At 38.6% G+C, this 23,637-nt stretch overlaps 1 protein-coding gene and 1 pseudogene across 1 annotated transcript; one reads left to right on the plus strand and one right to left on the minus strand.

The window, feature by feature from the left end:
* The first annotated feature begins 405 nt into the window (after nt 1-405).
* On the plus strand, nt 406-3,251 carry LOC149211203 (putative LRR receptor-like serine/threonine-protein kinase At5g48740). The gene is made up of 10 exons (XM_089396959.1): nt 406-467; nt 549-625; nt 959-1,024; nt 1,391-1,491; nt 1,676-1,854; nt 1,955-2,084; nt 2,175-2,243; nt 2,376-2,562; nt 2,680-2,812; nt 2,901-3,251. Exons 4-10 carry the CDS (start codon nt 1,401-1,403, stop codon nt 3,150-3,152), a joined length of 1,041 nt encoding a protein of 346 aa, XP_089253085.1. The 5' UTR covers nt 406-467; nt 549-625; nt 959-1,024; nt 1,391-1,400; the 3' UTR covers nt 3,153-3,251.
* Nucleotides 3,252-14,306: 11,055 nt separating this feature from the next.
* On the minus strand, nt 14,307-22,648 carry LOC149211204 (putative disease resistance protein At4g10780; annotated as a pseudogene).
* Nucleotides 22,649-23,637: the final 989 nt, after the last annotated feature.

Below are 23,637 nucleotides of genomic sequence, written 5' to 3' on the forward strand. Positions count from 1 at the left end.
ATAATTTTTTAATGCAATTATTTGAATTTGAATTAATATAAATATGTTGTGCATTTCAAATTTATAAATGTGATTGGTAATTGTTCCTAAATATTATAAATATTAAATATAATAATAAGCTATATTATTTTGAAATTATTATTTATATATATCGATATATAAAAGTAGATATTCTAATTTATAAATATAATTATAAATTATAAAATAATTATAAATTATAAAAGATAATCAATAATTATGAATAACAATTATAAGAATACTTAAGCTTGTGAGGTGCAATAATAAAATGAATGTAGTTTTTCTATGAGACATAAAATTAGTCGATTTGCTTCAGCGATTGGTTATACCTGATTGTACTCTTATTTTCCACAGGGCTTGCATCGATTACTGGCAATTAGTCAGTCAGATCGGACCTTTGCCAGATTTCTCCCTTCAGACTTTTCCAGTTTAAGCCTGTTGCACAAATTGTAAGCGTTTCTTCTGGAAATAAGCTCTCTCCGGGTGTTTCTTCTTTAGACAAATTCTGTCTTGATAGACATTTTAAACAGAAAACTGCTGCGGATCGGTTCGCTTGTTGTGCATACATCTTCAAAACAACAACTTCAGTGCTAATTTTCCAGACTGGGTATTGATCTCAGAAACCCTAAAGAGTTCCATGTTTATACCTATTTATATTCTCTGAAGGGAATTTTAATCACTAAATATAATATTACAATCTCTTTACTATTATCGCAGGTTTATATGGAACAATTGTTTCACCTGTATAATTCGTGCATACGTTTTCGACAAGCTTTCATTGAATTGAGCAATATAACATTTATTTGTATTCAGAACAATTTCCATTATCAAATGTTCAAGTTATGTTTTTTATTTAATATTTTTGTTACCAGCAAAGCAAGGAATGCCCGGTACAACAGTAATACCTAAACGGTTGAAAGTTTATAAAATCTTACTGCAGGAGGTTCACGATTACAGTGAAAATCCCTCATTTGGTGTGTTGCAGATACTCTGGAAATCCTTATCTGTATGTATAAGGGCGGGGATTGTATTCCGCAAACCAGAAATAATTTAGGGAAGAACAAAGTGGGTGTTATTTTGGGAATGGTTAGAAATTGTAATGACTCCAGCATGTTAAAGTTGGTTAAATTTAAGAGAGTTAGTTAAGTATAAATATTCCTCACCGAATTCATTGTTAGAATCAAGTTTTGGTTGATCAAGCTCATATTATTTGTGTGTGTCAATTTTTGTGTTTTCCTTTATTTCTTTTCAACCCATTGGTATCAGAACTATAGGAAAGTAAATAGAAGATCGTGAGCAAAACCTGAGAGGGCTAAGAATTAAAGAATCCACCGTTTGGGTTGTTAAGGGTTTAACTTAAGTAGTTTTTCAGGACTTTAGTGATGATGGCGGGTATTACCGTATATTGGGAGAAATTCAGGGCAAAGCAGCGTACCCGGGAAAAATTCAGCGAAAAGCTGCTTCTCAATAAAGGTTAGAATTTAAATTCAGATGTTCAATGTTCCATGTGGGGAAAAACACGAGGAGAAGAAAAAAATAAAAACGGGGAAAAACTATACAATGAAGGTCAAGAACTTATTTTTTTATGAACATATAGTGGGAATTCCCCATATGAAGCTAAGTAAGACGGTGCTTTCATACTTTGCCAATTTTACAGACGACTCGATGGTTTTTACCCTACACCAGATTGTGGAAGCCACACAAAACTTTAGTCACCAGATTGGGTCTGGTGTCTTTGGAATGCTGTTCCTTGGTAAACTGCCGGACGGAAAAGAGATAGCAATAAAAATGTTTTCACTGAATACAAGAGACAGCTTTCAGGAGTTCTTGACTGAGGTAATTCCAATTTCCGAATCATTTCGCTTCTCTCGCAATTAAGAAGAAAATATGTGTGAACATAGTAAAATTGATGTATACAGATTCACTTTGTTAACAGGTGGATCTGCTTTCTAGAGTCCATCATAAGAACTTGGTGTCTCTACTGGGTTACTGTTTTGCTAAACCCGAACAGCCTATGCTTATCTACGAGTACACGTCTCAAGGGCCTTTAAAGGACCGTCTTTATGGTAAATACGTCTTTAAAGGAGGGATATTGTTGGGTTGGTTTGATATTGCAACAAAAACAGTATACATTTAATTATAAATTTGTCTTTCAGGTCAGACCGCAGGACTTTTCAAACTAAATTGGAGAAGCAGGCTCAAAATAGCAATCGATGTGGCTGAGGGTAATTTAAATAAATAATGTTTTTCACACTACATTTTTTGTAGTGTAAACGCTGTTTAATTTTATGTATTTGAATAGAACTAAATAAGAGAAATCGTGATTAACCATATTCCTCGTCTGTTTCTGATTGAAGCCCTGCAATACCTGCACGTATGTTGTATTCCAATGATAATTCACAGGGATGTGAAAACTTCAAACATCCTCCTCGACAGCGATTTGAATGGAAAATTAGGCAATTTCAGTTTGTCGAAGATGACAATGGATCGGAAGGCTCCTATCGAGGATACAGTGAAAGGAACTTTGGGATACGTGGATCCAGAGTAAATGACACATATACCTTGCATTTCTCTTCGAAATATTATTTTTGATGCCCCAGGAATTCGATTAATTATTAAGAGAAACGGCAATTTCACTTTTATTGTTGGACATTCTTACAGGTATATTTTTACTGGACAGTTCACTCAAAAGAGCGATGTATACAGTTTTGGTGTGGTTTTATTAGAAATTATATGTGGGAGAAATCCCATCGATGTGACTCTACCTGAGGAAGAAAGGGATCTCTTGACATGGGTAAGGAATTTATTTGTAATTAATCATCCATACATAGACTTTCATTTTAAGTGCGTGTACGAATAATTATATTTGCACGTCATCACAGCTGAAAGACTACGTGGAGATCAATGAAACCCCTGAAAAAATGGTGAAAATCATAGACAAGGAGATGGATGGAAAATATGAAATGAAATCAATCACTATTGTTGCCAAAATAGCGCTAAATTGTGTTGAGCATACATCATCTTGGAGGCCCAGCATGAGTGAGGTAGTAGGAGAGCTGAAGGAGGCTTTCATGTATGAGAAAGTAAAGCTAAAGGAGGTTGTCGTTGCCAAACATGTAAAGATTCAAGAGTAACTTTAAAGCATTGAATTTACAAAGTTTTAACTTATAATTCAGATGACAGATGACATATGTAATTAATCTTTGACAAATAGATTTACCGCAACCTTTTATGTTTTACTTTGTTTTATTAATTATGTGTTTTATTAAGCCTATGTGTAGTTGTGATTTCCAAAACACAACCTAAGATTAGTTGTGATTTCCTTGTCGCAACGAGTGAGACTCCTCTCCTTTGCCTCGTAAAAATTTTCTAACAATTACCTTTCAGCTAAATATTCTTTCAACAACAAATCGACCCTGCCTCCAATTTAGCCTCATCACTTGATTACTACCTTTTTCTTAGAGTTGTTTGATTGCATCCTTTCAGGAGCATTTTAACTCAGATTTCCCTGAAGCACCAAAATTTTTATTAAAGAAATCATTATTCATTATACCATTATAGCTAAAATATTTATAAGGGATTGGTTTTTGACCTTCCAATCCACAGGGAGAATTTAGGTGCCTATGTAGGTTCCTAACAAGCATGGAGGTAGTTTTTAACCCAGAGTTTCTCTAGGCTAAACCAGAAAAGAAAAACATTTTTATGCCCGACTTATTTTCTTCTATGTTGTAGATGTACAATTCCTTCCCTTTGGACACATCTGCCATTTCATCATGGGTATCATTCTCTTGAATGCTCCACCCGAGAATTAAATCATAGAGAACAATGGGAATAATTAAGGGTCCTCTAATGAACAAAAGAAAGATTAATCTTATGTTTAAATAACAATATTATACTTTTTAAGGGAATGGAGTTAGATGAAATCTAGAATTAGAAGTATATGTAAGGTAAAATAACTATTTCCCCTCGACTTTGGTTCCGTGGGAATATTTGCATAACATCAAACAAATATCCTTCCTCAACTTTGGCTATGTGGGAATATCGTCATTCAATATTTTCAAGTGAGAAATGCTCAATTCTATATGTGAAGAGAGCATGTCGAATACCTGGCTGCAAGGCTAAGTTCTATGGTCAATTGAAGAAACAAATGTGGACAGTTAACATAAATATGATACATGTAACATACTAAGATGTGCTTGTGCTTGTGACTGATTGAAGAAACAAATCTAGAAGAGACATAAACCAAAAATGGTTTTGTATTTTTGTTTATTGAACTTATTAGATTGAAGGCAAGAAAATATTTTAAATGTTAAAGTAAATAATTACTTGGATTTTTGACCTTGACATATCACGTGCTGGTGTTGTAGAAATTCTCACTGTAGATCACCTGATAATGCAATATACTAAAGCAAAATACTTGATCTACTTCTACAAACAAAATTGTGGAAGCTTAATCAATTTTGAGCAAGATCAAATAGAACACATATGAGAATGAGAAATCAATCACACATGAACACAGAAGAATACTCTGAGGAAAGCCACAGCTAAAAACCCCGCTATCTGTATTATTATACAAGTGGAAATATCTCCGCATTACACAAAGCTTTAGCTCACAAGCTATCCAGCTCTCAGTACAATCCCTTAATGTTTCTCAAAAATAGAGTAGACACAACATATGCCTTCCTTCAGTCCTGCAAGCCTCCTATTTCCTTGCGCAGTTTCTCCTGGGTCCTCTGGCTGCCACCTGTGTGAATTTACCTCTCACACAACTCCCAAACTCAGAAATAACTGCACAATCCTCAAGGAATGAATTCCTTCTGCATGAATGAGATATCCTCAATGGAATATTCCTGCAACTAATAGTATACTGTCCCATCCTTTGATCTCAACTGGGTCTCTGACTGAACTGACATGAATGAGTTATTTATGAGAGAATATTCAGTTATCTGAAGTACACTAGTTACATGCATGCCTGCATTAACTAACTGAACTCACAATCAGTTCCACAAACTGTTGGAACTAATCTAACTCGACTTAACTCAATTAACTGAGCTAACTAATTACAACTCCAAGTACAACTCATCCTGATCTCCTTAATTAATGGATAACTTCCTCAATCAAATGGATAACTGTTGCATGTCTTCACATAGACTTCATGTTTGATTTTCTCCAACTAATTAACTCAAGATGAATTACTTAATTATTTTACAAACAGCTTCTAAGATCAAATTCGAATTTTAATTCTCAATTTTAGTTCAGGGACTAACAAAAATTGGAATGTATCCTGAAATGTTATTTATAGCAATGCTATTTTTAGAACTTATATATTTAGCATTTCTTGTTGCTATTTTCAACACTCCATTTCAACAAGAAAGGGATTATCTGCCACCTCAATCCTATCTCTGTGGAACTTGAATTTTCATTTTGACAATGCCTTAGTCAAAATATTTGCATCCTGCTCCTCGTTCGAAACATACTGCAACAACATGATCCTCTTCATCACACAATCTTGAACATGATAATACCGAATATCGATGTGCTTGGACATATCATGAAATACTGGATTCTCAGAGAGTTTGATACAACTCTGATTATCGCAATAGATCACAGGATCCAACCTCTGATAAAACAATCCAACTAGAATTTTCCACATCCAAATGGCCTTGCATGCTGACTGAATAGAACCCATGTATTCAGCCTCTGCTGAGCTAAGTGCAACTGACCTCTGTTTCTTATTGTACCAAGAAACTATAGTTGAACCAAGGTTGAAAATTCTTCCTGAAGTGTTATTCCAATCTGATGGACTCCCAGCCCAATATGCATCTGTGAAGCCTTGAAACTTCACTCCCTCTATCCATCTGTACCATAATCCATACTGAGATGTGCCTCTGAGGTATCTCAGCACATGCTTTGCTACCTTCCAAAACAGCTTGGTAGGCTGAACCATAGCTTGACTTGGTTCACCGCAAAGCAAAAATCTGGTCGTGTGTTCCCTAAATACATCAATGAACCCACAAGCTATCGATAAACAATAGTAGCTACTACCTCACTTGAAGTAGCATCCTCCTTCCTTCAGTTACCTGCTAGAGAAGTCTGCATGGGCTTGCACTTATTCATGTGGAATCTCCTAAGTATTTCATTAGCATACTTGCCTTGAGACACAAACACTTCCCCATCCTTCTGCCACACTTCCATGCCTAGAAAGTAGTGCATGAGACCCATGTATTTCATCTCAAACTCTCTTGCAAGGTCCTCACAAGACTTGATCAACTGATCATAACCTGTCAATATCAGATCATCAACATAAAGAACAATGATCAATGGTTTACCTTCTACCATGATGTGGTAAAAGTTCACATCCGCTTCACTCTTTGTGAAGCCCAACCCGGTGAAATAGCTATCAATCCTGGTGTACCAAGCATGAGGTGCTTGTTTCAGCCCGTACAAAGCTCTCTTGAGTTAGCACACATTCGACTCACGATCGAAGGCCTCAAATCCTTCCGGTTTCTCTATGTACACCTCTTCCTCAATCTTGCCATTAAGGAACACAATCTTCACATCCATCTGATGGATATTCCAACCCATATGTGCTGATAGTGCCAACATCGATCTGATAGATGAGTGCCTTGCTATAAGAGTAAAAGTATCATCATGGTCGATGCCCTCGATCTGTGAGAAATCACAGGCAACAAACCTTGCCTTATGTTTCTCAACACTACCATCAGCTACTTGCTTTACCTTGTAAAGCCATCGAGAACTCACCATTGAATTGTCCTCCAGTCTTGGAACAACATCCCAAACACTGTTACAAACTATGGAGTCATACTCCTCCACCATAGCATCAACCCAGACTAGTTGCTACACTTCTTCCTCAAAGGAAGATGGTTCGTTCTCTATACATTCCCCAACCAGGGCCATGTAACTAGTGTACCGCTCAGGTGACCTCCTCTGTCTGCACTGAGAAAATGGCTATCCCACATTCTCTCTCACATCCATCATCAATCTATCAGCTTCCCTTGAGCATTTCTACCCATCTCTGGAAAACTCTGCATGAATGGATGTCTCCGCTCATGGATTCTCTGCATGTGACTGCTTCACATCAGTTTGAGGTTCCTCCTCTTAAGGAAACAAAAATCCCTCCTTTGCATGCAACTTGAGCTCCCTCTCAAGGTAAACTCGCATGGCCTTCTGCTCATTGAACTTCATATCTCTGCATACCACTATCCTCTCACTGGTAGGCAAGAACACCTGATAGTTTTGTGGTGTATCAGTGTACCCCACAAGTATCTCCAACTCAGTTGTTGGCTCTAGCTTCTTCCAGACATCTTTGGTGACATGGAAAAATACTGATGAGCCAAAAATCTTGAAGTGACTCATGTCTGGTCTCTTCCTGGAAAGAGCCTCCTCTAGTGTCTTCATTCCCAATAAACGATGCAGGCTTCTATTCTACAAGTATATTGTTGTATTGCATGTCTCAGCCCATAAATGAAGTGGTAGGCCTTGGTCATGCAGCATCACCCGAGCTGCTCCCACAATTGTTTTGTTCTTCCTTTCGGCCACCCCATTATGCTGTGGATTATGGGGTGTCGTCAACTCCCGTTTAACTCCTTCTACTGCACATAAGTCTTTAAACTATTGAGAGACATACTCTCCACCATTGTCGCTTTGCAACGACCTTATTTTCTTTCCAAATTCTTTCTCAACCAAGGCTTTGAACTCACAAAACCTTGTGAAGGTTTGATCCTACTTCTGCATGAAGTAGATCCAACATCTATGAGAAAAGCATCAACAAAAATAACATAGTACCTTTGTTTAGTGATAGAGGCTATCGAGAATGGTCCACACACATCTATATGAACTCGCTCCAATATTGCTCCAACTCGACTCTCTCGATCTTTAAAGGAATATTTTGCATACTTACCCAAGGTACAACCTTTGCATGTATCCACTTGCTCCAGTTTACCCTCGGAAAGTCTGGTAAGAATCTGTTGCATGATCTTCAGGGCCCCATGGTGCAAGTGGCCCAATCTTCTATGCCATAGCTTGCCAACATCTTGGCTTTGCACCAACTCTACTTTGGAACTCAATGCAGCACGGTCATCTACCTCTAGCTTGTAGAGATTATTTACTCAATTCCCAATCCTCTTGGTTTGTTCTATGCCAATGTGCCTCAAGAATGCCTTTCCTTTACTAAATACTACATAATAGCCTTTGTCTTCCAACATAGCGATGGACACCAGGTTCTTCTTCAGTCCAAGCACATACTTTACATTAGTTATGGCGAGAGGAGCTCCATGCTCCCTCTGAATCACAACCGTACCTTCACTTGAAACATAGTACTTTCCATCATCGCCCATCTCTATGCGCATCTGGAGGTCCTTCTCCTCCAAGGTATTGAATAAACTCTTGTCGCCGGTCATGTGGAATGAGGCTCCACTGTCCAAGTACCGAACACGACCCACCATCAATGAAACCATGCATGCGATGAGGTGAAATCTAATTCGAACTGTGAGTCCAGTGCCTCACCATCTGATCCTTTCGAGGATCCCTTCTTAGATTTCTTCTATGGACAATTCGTCACATAATGTCCCACCTCATGACAATGAAAGCATCACACTTTTCATTTGTCAATCTTCTTCCCACCATGGGAAGAACTCAATTTGGAATGGGAAGCCTTCCCCTTCCCTTTCCTCACCTTACTCGCTAAGGCTAGATTTTCTTCATCATCATGCTTTCATGAAGAACCATCTTTGGTACTTCTCCTTATCTCTTCCTACATCAAATCCAACCACAGTCGTTCTCAATTTGGCAGTTTCTCTCTTCCATTTACTGAGTCTTGATAGCTATGCCAGCTCTTAGGAAGACCAAGGAGAGCAAGACTCACCATGTCATCATCATCTGTCATGATTCCTACACTTCCAAGCTCATCCCTGCAAGTTGTGAGCTTGTTCAGATATGTAGAGATCGTGTCGCCCTTTTCACACTTAATTTTCCGAAGCTTGTCTTTCAGCACCAACTTCCTCTGATTGCTGTTGTTCTGATATAGATCCTTCAATGTTTTCCACATTGAAAACGGTGTCTCCTTCCCATGGAAACTCGAGACAATATGGTCTCAAACTCCCTTCAGAAGGATCCTCCTCTCTCTAGCCGCACGTTTCTTCCATTCTGCCAATTCTTTGGCATTAGCTGCTGCTAGCTTGGGGAATTCTTAATCAATGAAGTCCTTCAAACCATTTTCCTCTAATATTGTTTCCATGCGATCCTTCTAGGCTATATAATTTGAGCTGCCATCCAGGCCATACTCGAGTCTCAAACCGTTGAACGCCATTGGTGAAATTTGAAATGTGATAAGAATTTGATTTCTATAATCAGAAACTTCAAACTTCGAACCTCTCCCTTCCTGGTATGTTATTCTATGCTTTGATCACCTTTGCTCTAATACCATGTAGAAATTCTCACTGTAGATCACCTGATAATGCAATATACTAAAGCAAAATACTTGATCTACTTCTACAAACAAACTTGCAAAAGCTTAATCGATTTTGAGCAAGATCAAATAGAACACGTAACAGAGAATGAGAAATCAATCATACATGAACACAGAAGAATACTTTGGGGAAAGCCACAACTGAAAACCCCGCTATATGTATTATCATACAAGTGGAAATATCTCTGGATTACGCAAAGCTTTAGCTCACAAGCTATCAAGCTCTCAGTAGAATCCCTCAATGCTGCTCATAGACATAATGGACACAACATATGCCTTCCTTCAGTCCTCCAAGCCTCCTATTTCCTTGCGTAGTTTCTCCTGGGTCCTCTAGCTACCACCTGTGCGAATTTACCTCTCACACAACTCCCAAACTCAGAAATAACTGTGCAATCCTCAAGGAATGAATTCCTTCTGCATGCAAGAGATATTTTCAATGGAATATTCATGCAACTGATAGTATATTGTCCCATCCTCTGATCTCAACTGGGTCTTTGACTGAACTGAGATGCATGATTTATTTATGAGAGAATATTCAGTTATTTGAAGTAAACTAGTTACATGCATGCATGCATTAACTAACTGAACTCGCAATCATTTCCACAAACTGTTGGAACAAATCTAACTGGACTTAACTCAATTAACTAAGCTAACTAATTACAACTCAACGTAAAACTCATCATGATCTCCTTAAGTAAAGGATAACTTCCTCAATCAAAGGGATATCTATTGCATGTCTTCACATAGACTTCATGTTTGATTTTCTCCAACTAATTAACTCAAGATTAATGAATTAATTATTTTACAAACAACTGCTTAGATCAAATTCGAATTTTAATTCTCAATTTTAGTTCAGGGAATAACTAAAATTGGAATGTATCTCGAAATCCTATTTATAGCAATGCTATTTTTAGCGCTTCTATATTTAGCATTTCTTGTTGCTATTTTGAACAGTTGCGCTTTGTGGTGTGCTTGGAGAAGCACTTGATTGGCTGTGCTTGAGTAGGAGTAGAGGGAGTCCTATTGAGGAATTACTTGATGTTGTTAATTCCTCTCCGTCCTCATGTTGTATACATGCTTTGACATTGACTATCTTCTCTAAACTTCCATCCCATGCTTCCTCTTTTATGAACTGCACATCTCTGCGGATTATGACCTTCTTGGTTGATGGATTGTAGAGTTTGTATGCCTTGGATTCATCACTGTATCCAACAAATATACATTTCTCCCCCTTGTTGTCCAACTTCTTCTTTAACTCATCTAGGACATGTGCATACGCCACACATCCAAAAACTCTCATGTGAGTGACATTTTTTTATTTTCCACTCCATGCCTCTTCAGGAACAATGTTCTGGACACTTTTGTCTGGACATCTATTCAAGATATATGCTGCACAAGTGACAACTTCAACCCAATAGTCATTTAGAAAATTCTTTTCCTTTAACATACTCCTTGCCATCTCCATAATGGTCATATTCTTCCTTTCTACCACACCATTTTGCTGAGGTGTATACCTTGTTGTAAATTGCTTGTGAATTCCATGCTTCCTAAAAAATCTAAGGAAATCATTTGAGATATATTCGCCACCTCTGTCAGTCTTCAGGAATTTGATGTAGTATCCATTTTGCTTTTCAACAAGAGCCTTCTATTGACGAAAGTGCTCAAACACTTCACTTTTCTGTTTAAGGAGAAAGACCCATGTCTTCCTTGTGTAGTCATCTATTAAGGTCAACACATAGCGACTACCACCAATTTATGGTGTCTGCATTGGTCCACATAAATCTGAGTGGACAATCTCCAAAGGTGCCTTTGCCCTTACTAACTTTCCTATTGGAAATGTCTCTCTATGTTGCTTGCTCAAGATACATCCTTCACATACACTATCTGGTTTTTCTATGAGTGGTAAACCATTCACCATGTCTTTCCTATGCAACAAATTCAAACCTCCAAAATTGAGATGTCCAAATCTCAAGTTCCATAACTAGTTTTCATCTTTTACCTCTGCTTAAAATTTTACTTGTGTGCCAGCTACATCTTTTCTTCCATCTTCTTGTGAGTTCATAAATAGTTGTGCCTGTGCACCTTCTTTATGCAAATCTAATATTATTTTTAGGGGAAACATTATATTGTTTGTCATCTGAACCTTTGCAATCAGTTGTCTTCTTGGAGGCCTATCCAAAATTGTGATCACATCATTTTTGAATAAGACATTGTAGCCTTTATGCATGAGCTATCCAACGCTCATGAGATTATGTTTCAAACTGGGGACAAAGTAAACATCTGAGATGTATTTCTTCTCCCCCTTCTTTGTTAGGATATTAACTCTTCCTTTTCCCATGACAAAGACTTTTCTGTCAGTCCCTAATGTCACTTCAAATTTCTCACTTTCATCTAGATCATAAAACATTTCTATGTTTCTTAACATGTGGTTGCTATACCTTGAATCTAGATACCATATATCACTCTGTTTTTCTTGTGCTACATTACAAGCTAAAAACATGCTATCATGGTTTTAATTCTCTCTTGTGAAATTTACACTTGGCTTGTTACTAATATCATATTGCTTCTTTCTACATTCTTTTGCATAATGACCATACTTCTTACAGTAATGACATTGAACTTGAGATTTATCATAGCTCTGACCTTGTGCTTGATTTTGGCTTGGGCCTTGACTTGGATTTTGATTGCTGCCTCTCCCATTTGAGCTTGAAGGGTTGCTTCTTCCTCTTCCTCTAACATATGATCTTCCTCTACCTCAAACTTGACAAAATGATACTTGTGTCTTGAAGGCATGATCCATTGAGGAGCTTACTGCTCTATTCAGTCTATGTTCATGAGAAATCAATGATGCGTTAAGCTCATCCATTGAGAACTGTGAGAGATCCTTTGTCTCTTCTATGGCCACAACAATGGCCTCAAACCTTGCTGGAAAACTTCTCAAAACTTTCTCAACTATTCTTCTTTCCTCAAGTGTCTCACCATGAGACCTGATTTGAGTAACCAATCCACTTACATGTGTCAAAAATGAGTCTATATTCTCAGACTCTTTCATACTAAGTGTTTCAAAATCGCACCTCAACATTTACAGCTTTGTTGTCTTGATTTTTTCCATGCCTTGGTAAGCTCTCTGGAGGGTTTCCCATGATTTCTTGGACTTCATTGTTGCCGCAACCCTTGGGAAAATACTTTCATGAACTACTTGGAAAATATAAAACAGGGATTTTGAATCTTTCTTCATGTTTTCCCTTAATAAATCTCTTTCTTTTTGAGATAAGGCATTGTATGCTGCTGCATCTGCTAGTTCTTGAAAACCATTCTCCACCAAATCCCAAATGTCTTGAGAAGAAAACAGGGTCTTTATTGTAGTAGCCCAATAATCATAATTTTTTCCATTAAACTGAGGTATTTGAGGATTAGTCAAGCTTGTGCTTGATGTTTCCATTTCCGAGCATAGCCGAGAGGCAGAGAGTTATGACTTTCACGAAGCTACTTTCAGGCAGCTAGCTTTGCGCACCGTGGACCGCAGAGCTATTTTAGAGACTTAATAAATAATATTCACTCACACACCGCAGAGCAGAGACTTAATGAATAATATTCACTCACAGCAAAAATAACAAAGTAGGTTTGGAGAAACACAATACAAACTTAGTATTAAATTCTAAAACATGAAAATACATTCACATGCGGTTGCGACTCATCATAGACTTAATGAATAACATTCACTCACGGCAAAAATAACAAAGTAGGTTTTTAGCAATGAAATAAAAACTTAGTATTAAATTCTAAAACATGAAAATACATTCACATGAGGTTGTGGCTCATTCATCAAGTAAAAACTAAAATTTCACGCGCAATAACACACAGTAAAATACTGTAATTGTTGTTTTCATGCGCCCACGAAAATTTGCTCCACCATTTTCTCCCCAGAGACTTGCACTCTCTTTTTCTCTAAGCTCCTACTCTCTAACCTATTACAAAACTACTTTTACATTCATATATAACTCAACATACGATTTTACATTTAATTTATGACAGAGCAAAGTAATTAATATGATGTTGTTCTTCAGTGTAATCAAAATCACGCACATGTTTATGGAGTGTGGGAAATATTCTCTGAATGAATGCTTGCCCATATCTATTTACCAAAGTACATTGATTGCTTTAAATTCCTTGTTGCATTTCAAAATGGTTCATGCCTCGCTTCAGTCCTTCCATCTTCAAACAGAGATGCAACCTGCAAAAATACCTCTGACAAATATGGCTACTGTCAAGCTATTTATTGCGGTGATTGGAATTATTATTTCCAACACCTCCTTGGTTACGAATCTGATTTTTCCTCCCATCCAACAGTGTATCAACCTCCATGTACTTAGTGGTGTAAACCTTTCAACTACATCTGGCTCTAATATGAAAATAACATTAAAATATTGAATTTACTAAGTTCTAACTTGTAATTTAAATTTTCTAGTTCCCATTTCAAAAACATTTAAAAAATCAATGCAAAGTGATAATGTCGCATTTTTTCTCATAATATGACAGGGAGATTTCAATCTTTACTATACTTATACATGATCTTGATTCCCTAAAGGAAGAGAGAACAGTTTCCTTGAAAGATCATGATCTTGATCTTGATTCCCTGAAAGAAGAGATAATTTGCGTAAAAGAAAATTTGAAGAGTCAGTCATGGTCTCGAAACTCAAGTGATTCCAGATGTGTGAAAGTGGAATGAGTGGCAAATAGAAACTACTAAAGATAAGGCATTGAGTGAAAACGACCATAAGGCATCTCACATAAAAAAGCATTATGGGTAGTACCATGAGGGACAACACCATGACCATGGTTTCGATGGAAAAACTCGTTTGCATATGCTTGAGCAACCCATCCCATCATTATGGCGGTGCTCATCAATCAACTTCCTCAGTATCTCTACGTGCTTTTCTCCTTCCATTGCTCGAACTACAGACCATGCTTCACCACCTTCTTCTTCAATAGACTCAAGTATTAAGGGACTGCCATACACATGCAGTGCCCTCATATTCTGTAAATTTTCGAGTCCTGGAGGAATGGCCTTGACGTTGGAGAAAAAGACTAAGCCCAACTTCTTCAAGAGAGGCAGAGCCCCATCCCTTATCAGAGGAAAACTGTCAACCACATCAATTTCCTCCAACTAGAAACTTTCTAGGTGTGGAAAGGCACCTGCCTCTCCAAAGGCATCGGGTAACTCTTTTAAAGACGAGGATTTAACTATATCCAGCCCCCTAAGCCATTCAAGATTCTCCAACCCTGTAGGGATCTCCTCCAATTGGGCACAATCTCTTAGTATTAGACAATTTAGCAGTTGGAAACCACATACCCACGATGGGATCTTACCCAAAACGTTGGACTCCACAAAGAGACTGCTTAGCTTTACCATACCTCTCATGTACTCTGGTAATTCCTTCATATGTGACATCCTCAGGATGAGAGTCCTCATCTCTGTCATGTCACCCACTACGCCATCTATAATTGGCTCCTTCAAGCACTCTAGCACCAGCCATTTAAGGTGCTTCAGAGGGTGTAGATCCCGGAAGTGAGCACGAGCACAACCTCCCATAGAATCACGCAGAAGTTTTCTCTATGGTGGTGTTGCTTGCGGCCAGGTTTTCCAGCATATTTACATTTTCAGATACTGTATCGATGTCAACACAAAGCTACCACAAGGCATGCACTTCAATTGTTGATAGAAACTCAGATCTAGATATATCAAACTTGTCATCTTACCTAACTCATAAGGAAACTCACTCAGCTGGTAGCATTCAGACAGATCCAGTATATCAAGCTTCTTCAAACATGTTACTGAATCTGGAAGCTTCACTTTTGTCGATTTTTCTAAACGAAGGAAGACAAGACACTTCAATGCTCCAAACTTATCAGGAAAACTTTTGATGGATGTCCCTCCCAAATCAATAAGTCTAAGAGAGGTGAGAGTCATGACGACTCTTGACGGAACATATTCCAGAGATATGTTCTCTGAGAGTAACATCTCCCACAGACCCTAACCTCGGTATCCATTAGGTATTGACCTAAAATTATTGGCCCTCAGAGAAATCTTGGTTTTACGGGTGCAATGTTTCAATGGGAATTCCACCAAACCTTTCCCCACTCTGAAACAACAATTCTCTTCATTCTCGACAATTTGCAGTGCTAGATGATGTAAAACATCATGCACAGAGAAGATCACCACCTGTCCATTAGCATCCTTAATACTATCTTTGATCAGACATCGATCCACTTAAAGGTTAGTGTAAGCCCTTCCAACTTCTAATGGATCTTTACCATCTTCCGTGGGAAGAAGGCCCTCTCCTATCCACAAGTTTATCACATCCTGCACATACATTTCCTCGTCCCTTTGAAGGTGCTCAAGTAGAGAAAGCAAAGTTACAAAGGTAAATATTGTGAGGTTCACAGCGCGTCATAACTCAATCTCTGTAAATGTGTTAGAAAACCTTCACAGATGAATCTAGCTAGTAAAGGTTGAACACACAGCTTTGCAGTGCAAAAACACTAAAAGAAAATAAAAAAAACAAAAGAATGATTCATTAGAAAATAGGTTACAATGCTCATGATATAGCATTACTGGGTGAATATCCCAAGGTAATGCACCATAGTGGTGATCAATGAGAAGACTCAACACCTACAACAAGTTCTAGAGAGAACTAGCCAGTTGTGGAGTGAAAGATGGAGAAAATTAGGGAGTAAATCATGCAGAGGAATTAACCAGTTGTGGAGTTAAAGAAGGAGAAAATCAGGGAGTAAATCATGCAGAAGAACTAACTAGTTGCGGAGTTAAAGAAGGATTAAATCAAGGATTAAATCATGCAGAAGGAATCTTGCATGTAGTCCCATGCTCTAACTAAGAGTCCGCATGTAGGTGTGTAGTAGTTCCAACCCCCCCCCCCCCCCCAAACACCACTATGGGGAAAATAGAAAATGGGCCATGGAAACTAAGGCCAAAGGTCACTCAAAATACAGTGCAACTTGTACTAAAATTGAGGAAAGAGGGAAAACCTCATGGGAAAACCCCCCCCTCAAAATACAATGTAATCAAAAGAAAAGAGGAAGAAAAGACAATTACTAAGCAACTATGTCCTTCACTCCAAGACGATCGTGCAGAGAGTGAAACTTCTGCTCAGTGAATGTCTTGGTGAAGATGTCTGTAGTCTATTCTGCTGAAGGATAGAACTACAAATCAATGACCTGATGATGTACTAAGTCTCTGATGTAGTGCGTATGGATCTCTATGTGCTTTGTCCATTGCCGCTGTACTAGATCCCTGCAAAATTTGAGAGTGCTTTGGTTGTCACACCAGATGACAATGGGCTGGTGGAACTGGTCGCCCAACTCATTGAGAAAGTGCTATAGCCAAAGATCCTGAATCGTGATGTTGACTACTCCTCTGTACTCGGCCTCAGTCGAAGAGAGAGCAATAGCAACCTGCTTCTTGCTTGACCAACAGATAGGGCCAGATCCTAGACTGAGTGAATATCCGGAGGTGGACTTGCAATCAATGTTGTCCCCCACCCAATTAGAATCTGTGAATCCAAGGAGATTCAATGCAATCCCTGCTGCATAGTGAATCCCGAAGGTGATGCTACCATGCACATATTGGAGGAAGTTCTTGGCAGCATTCCAGTGTACCTTATGCGACTCCTGCATGTATCTGGAAACTGACCCTACTACATATGAGAGATCTGGTATAGAGTGGGTGAGGTAAAATAAGCTCCCCACTAGCTATCGGTAGTGAGTGTTGTCAACTAATGGAGTTTCACCTCCATCCTCAAGGCGGACCCGAGACAGAAAAGGAGTCGGTGCTGGCTTGTAGTCAGTCATGCGAAATCTTTCGAGGAGATCCCGTGCATACTTAGTCTGAGAGAGTTTGATTCCTGTGGCATCCTGGCTAATCTCAACACCAAGAAAGAAGTGTAATGGACCCATGTCCATCATCAAGAACCTATCATGCAAGGCCCTCTTGATTGTAGCAATGGCTGAAGCCAAGCTACCGGTGATTAGGAGATCATCTAGATACAAAACTAAGATAAGAAGAGAATCATGTGTCCTAAGCATGTAAAGATTCGGATAAGATTTACATCTTTCAAAGTTTTGTGATGAGAGAAAAGAATCCATCTTCGCATACCAAGCTCTCAGGGCCTACTTAAGGCCGTAGAGAGATTTCTTCAGTCTACAGACGAAAGATGAATCCTGGATGAAACCATGTGGGTGGTCCATGTAGATCTCCTCAGATAGGTCTCCATGAAGAAAGACATTCTTCACATCCATCTGATGTACTTCCCATCCCTGGGTAGCTGCAATGGAAAGTGTAAGGCGTATGGAATCCATCTTTTCTATTGGAGCAAAGGTCTCGTCATAATCAATGCCATGCACTTGTTGGAATCCTTTGGCTATTAGACTTGCTTTCCATCTGGTGATTTTCCCATCTGCAGCATTGTTGGTCCTCTAGACCCATTTTCATTGGAAAATCTTCCTTCCTAAAGGAAGGGGGACTAGATCCCAGGTCTAGTTCTCGAGGAGGGAGTTATACTCCTCCTCCATGCCAGACTCCGAAGATGGATGCCCAGCAGCCTCAGCATAAGACTGTGGATAAGAAGACTGAACCAAATGACAATGCTAGGATGGCGATGGTTCAGTGGCAGTGAGGACAAGAGGAGGCTCAATAAACTCTAAGCTAGTCCTCTGTAGATCATAATTATCCCCCACAAGACCATTTCTAGCAGCTGGGTGGTCTTGTGCATATATCTCACGTAAGCTCCTTGTTCTCTGATTTATGACAGGGGAATTTGATTCACTGCTAGAAGCCCGATCTGGGCTTGGATGTGGATCATCATATGCATGCATTAGATTTGTATCTGAAGACTCTGTCTCTGCATCTGCATGCTCTACTGTAGCATCTGCATGCTCTGTATCTGCATTTGAGTGTACTGAGTCATCATCTCAGACATGAGGTAGATAAAAGGTGTCTGCATGTGGAAATTGAGGTGCATGCGAGAGACTTTCCTCAAATTTGACACTTCGCTCAATTATGAGCTTGTCCGTAGAGGAAATCAGGAATAGGTATCCCTTCACACCATCAGGGCATCCAACAAAGATGCACTTAATGCTCTATGGATTAAGAGCTTTCCTCTTGTCAGAGGGGATCTTGGCCCATGCTCAGGAGCCGAAAAGACGGAAGTGGGTGACCTCTGGTTTAGTGTTGCTTCAGGAATCAAAGGGGGTCTGATCCTTGACAAACCTATGAGGAGATATGTTCTAGATGTAGTTAGCATAATTAAGTGCTTCAGCCCATAGCTTATGAGGCAGTGACTTAGCATGCAATATGTAGGAAGCCATCTCTTTGAGAGATCGATTCTTTCTCTCAACAACTCCATTCTGCTGCAGAGTGTATGGAACTGTGTACTGCAACTATATGCCAGACTCAAGGCAAAGGTTCTGAAGTGCTGTGTTAACATATTCCCCCCCATTGTTTGTATGGAGGGCTTTGATTTTTCTTTCTGACTGTGTCTCAACTAGTGCTTTGAAATCTTCAAAGTGCGCAGAAACATTAGATTTGTTCTTGAGAAGATACACCCAAGTATACCGTGAGAAATCATCAATAAATATAAGCACATACCTTGCTTTGTTGATGGAAGGATGAGGAAAAGACCCCATGAGATCACTATGGATCAGATCTAGAGGAGAGGATGCTTTGTGAGTCTTGCCAGTGTCAAAATTTTCTCTAGGATGTTTGCCAAGGACACACCTTTCACAAACTCCTTTGGAGAAACTGATATTTGGCAAGCCTTCCACCATCTCATGCTTGCTTAGCTACTGCATATACCTATAATTTAAGTGACCAAACGTCTCGTGCCAAATCCTACTACTATCATCAGCATGTGTAAGCAATAAGGAGGATTCCGATTTAATAAATTAAGAAAATGTATACAGTCTGGCTCCATTGTTTACCTCACCGGTTGCAATTTTGGAGCTGCTATGTAGGTCATATATGTTCACTACATCTGGAGTGAATTCCACTCTCTTTCTGGTGCCGGAATGAGTGATCTGATAAACTGAAAGCAGGTTTACCGAAATATTTGGAACATGAAGCACATCTTCAAAGCTTCTGTGTAAAAGCTCCACTCTACCTTTTCCTATGACCTCAATAGGTGAGTCATCTCCCATGAGGATGGGAGGTCCTTTTCATGCATTCAAAGAGGAATAAACTTACTTTGCAATAGCCATATGATGTGATGCACTAGAATCGATAATCCATGGATCAGGGGAAGAATTAATTGCAACTAAAGCATGAAAATTGTTACCTTTCCCGTTTGGGGGACCCTCAATTTTCTTCTTGGTGCCTTGAGGGATGTGGTCCCCAAGATTGTGCTTCTGAAGGATTTTTGCCAGTTGGTCAATTTGTTTCTTCATGCAAGAGGATTCTGGATGGAATCCTCTTTGACAATAGGTGCATCTATTTCCTTTCTTCCCTTTCTCATTTTTCGAGCCGGAGGAGTCATTAAAGGGCTTGGTGTACCCTTCCTTCTTTGGATGGGAATGCACTTTTCCCTTGTCTTTTTGCTGTTGACTTTTCAGATTTGAATCAAATCTGTGATTTTTATTATGGCTGCCATCATGCACAACAAGTGCATGCGATTTTGGAGGTTTGATTTTCCCCATGCCAATGAGTTTATCTTGCTCAAAATGAAGGGACTCCATGAACTCTTTGAGAGAAGGCATAGTGCAGGATTTACCTGTTGTGAGCTTTACTGAATGAAATGTAGACACAAAGACAGAGTATTCTGGTTCGAGCTTTGACATAATAGAGAGAACTTGGCGACTCTCCTCCTTGGATTTGTCAATTCCACGACCCTTGAGTTGCAGCAATAGATCATTATATTTGGTGAAGAAGTCTTGAATTCTGTCATAGTTCCGTGGATCCAATTACAGCAGCTCCACTTCGAGCAGATGTCCTTTCATCTCATCCTATTTTCCGTAGAGTTCTTCAACCTTTTTCCAAATCTCATTGGGAGTATTGTAGGCAGATAGATGAAAATGAAACTCTGGAGAGATGCACATGCATATGGATCCGTGGGTCTCATCCATATGGTTGAGGTACTTGGATTTCTCTATGGCTGAATTTGGTTCCAATTATGTAGCCATGGTAATCCTGTACAACCCTTTTTGGTGAATGTATCGAGCCATTTGTTCCTTCCATTTGCGATAGTTGTACGGTGTTAGGATCGATGCTTTGGTAAACTCTAATTTTCTGTCAATCTTCGATCTCCAAGATGTAATACCTGCAAACTAAAGTATTGTTGCGCCTTTTATTTAGCAACCTGTGGGCTCTGATACCATGTAAATGTGTTAGAAAACCTGCACAGATGAATCTAGCTAGTAAATGTTGAACACACAGCTTTGCAGAGCAAAAACACTAAAAGAAAATCGAAAGAACAAAAGAATGATTCATTAGAAAATAGGTTACAATGCTCATGATATAGCATTACTGGGTGAATATCCCAAGGTAATGCACCATAGTGGTGATCAATGAAAAGACTCAACACCTACAACAAGTTCCGAAGAGAGAACTAGCCAGTTGCGGAGTGAAAGAAGGAGCAAATCAGGGAGTAAATCATGTAGAGGAACTAACCAATTGTGGAGTTAAAGAAGGAGCAAATCAGGGAGTAAATCATGCAGAAGAACTAATCAGTTGCAGAGTTGAAGAAGGAACAAATCAATGAGTAAATCATGCAGAAGGAATCTTGCATGTAGTCCCATGCTCTAACTAAGAGTCTGCATGTAAGTGTGTAGTAGTTCCAACAATCTCAACCGATTGTAGAGTTTCTTCTCTACGTGAGGGTCCACTTTATCTCCATTTTGCAACTTCTCCAGAGTCAACCTCCAATCTGATGGCGCAGCGATGCCCGCCATGGCTGCTCCTATTACTTTGAGAGCAAGCGGCAGCTGATCACACTCCCCACAGACATCCCAGGCAATCTTTTCGATTCCAACATGTGGAGTGTGCTGAATACATACAAACGCATGAAAGCAGAAGAGGCTCCAACTCTCATCTGCAAATAGACTATCCATGGCAATTTGGGTACCCACTCTCATTTTTGAAAGGAATCTTCAATCTCTTGTCAATACAATGATCTTGGAGCTATCATTCATCTGATCATCTGGTACGCCCAACATCTCCAACAGATTTTCACTATCGTCCCAAATATCATCTAAAAATAGGAAGAACCTCCTGCTACTAGTTTTTTGATAAATCCATCTCTTGACATCTTCTTGGCTTCATCTCACGTCAAAGCCCTCACTTAAATGGAGGACTATTTGTCTCCCAAGGTTATTGCAGATATTTATGATTGACAAATTTTGGGAAACTGTCAACCACAAAATCAAATCTTTCTCAAAGTGTTGTTGCACTTGCTTGTCATTCAAGGCTCTCTTGAGGAGCAGAGTTTTTCCAGATCCACCCATGCCAACAACGCCTATTCTGGATGTCGCAGAGGCTGCGATTTTGTTATCATCTGTTAGTAGACTTTTAAGGGTTTTGAATACCTCATCTTGTCCCACGATGCACGCCTCTTGAATTGGCTACTGCCTATAACTTGCAAGGCTTGGATACCTTGTTGGAGCAATTGAAGATTAGCTCTGAGCAGCTTCATGGCTCTGTAACTATATATTTTGTAGTTCAAAAAGGAGTTGTTGAGTGAATCCAATCAAAGGCAGTCTTTCCAGATGACTCTGTAGACTATCAATACTCTTCCTGATCTTCTTACTCAACAAGAATCGACATACCATATTATATGCTGGAATTTGACATTTATGCACTATTTTGATTGTAACTTCCATAATTCTGTTCAATGTTTGAAGCCAGTTGTTAACTATAACAAGTTCAATCTTGTTAACTAAATCACTCTGAGATTGCCGAATAGCTATTCCATATTGTTGAATTTCCATGTTTATAGGCGGAATCTCCTTCACTAAATTTTCCAAAATCCCCAACTCTTTTCTGCAACAAAGAGCAATCTTGATGTGCCCCTCTATTACTTGAACTGCCCTATCAATAAGAATGGCTATTGATCCAGATACAAATCGAGGATCTCCCATATTTTCTAAATTCTCTCGATGACTTTGATGTTGTGATCTTGCCTAAAGCTAGACATTAATATAGTCTAATTAACCACGAAAATGTGTGGGGCAAATATGAATCAGCTGGGAAATAGTTACACCATCACTGAAATAACTGGTAGCTATGAACGATACCAGTCTGAGTAGTAGGTATGAATTTTAGGTGCAGTCATAGTTTCTTAATCGAAAACATATGAGATGAGAATGATATGTAATTTTCTAATGGTATGTGTTTTTCTAATAGTTAAATTATAAAATTTAAATGTGTATTAGGTGGTTTAAATTTTAATCAAAGAGTTGAGAATTTCACGAAATAAAATTTTTTCTAAAGATATTCGGCTAAATCTAAAATTGTATAAATAAAAATTGTTTTAAAAGTTCTTTAGCTAAATCGAAAGTTGCATAATAAAGATATTTGGCTAAATCTAAAGTTGCATAAATAAAAATTGTTTTAAAATATCTTTACCTAAATCGAAAGTTGCATAATATTAATGAGAACATAAATAGATGATTAATTCTTCTATTCAACATTACAACTAACCTCAACCAAAATTCAATATAGTGAAAAAAACAACATGTAATTTACTTTACATGCTTAGTGATATAAAAAGGCCTTTTAACCTTTACTTTTTCTAACTTGATTTACAATCTTTGATTGTTCTCTGGCTTTCCAGTTAATCAACATAATCACCTCGTCTATTATTTTTATTTTCTTAGCATCTAGGTTTACATAGGACTCTCCTTTGGATCTCTTACATTTCTAACTCACTATTTAATCTTTACTTGTTCTCTAGCTTTTGATATTAACAACGTAATCATCTCGTCTATTATTTTGAAATACTTCACATCTAGGTTTACATAGCAGTCTCCTTTGCGTCTCTAACATCAGTTATTCGATGAGCTACATTTATTACTTTGGATTTTCTTTATTCTTGGCTGCCTCTTTCATTAGTTTTTGACAACTATTT

The sequence above is a fragment of the Pinus tabuliformis genome, chromosome 1_2 (assembly GCF_031772625.1).
Source record: "Pinus tabuliformis cultivar Carrire ecotype Pingquan chromosome 1_2, CPIR1, whole genome shotgun sequence".
Classification (NCBI taxonomy): Eukaryota; Viridiplantae; Streptophyta; class Pinopsida; order Pinales; family Pinaceae; genus Pinus; species Pinus tabuliformis.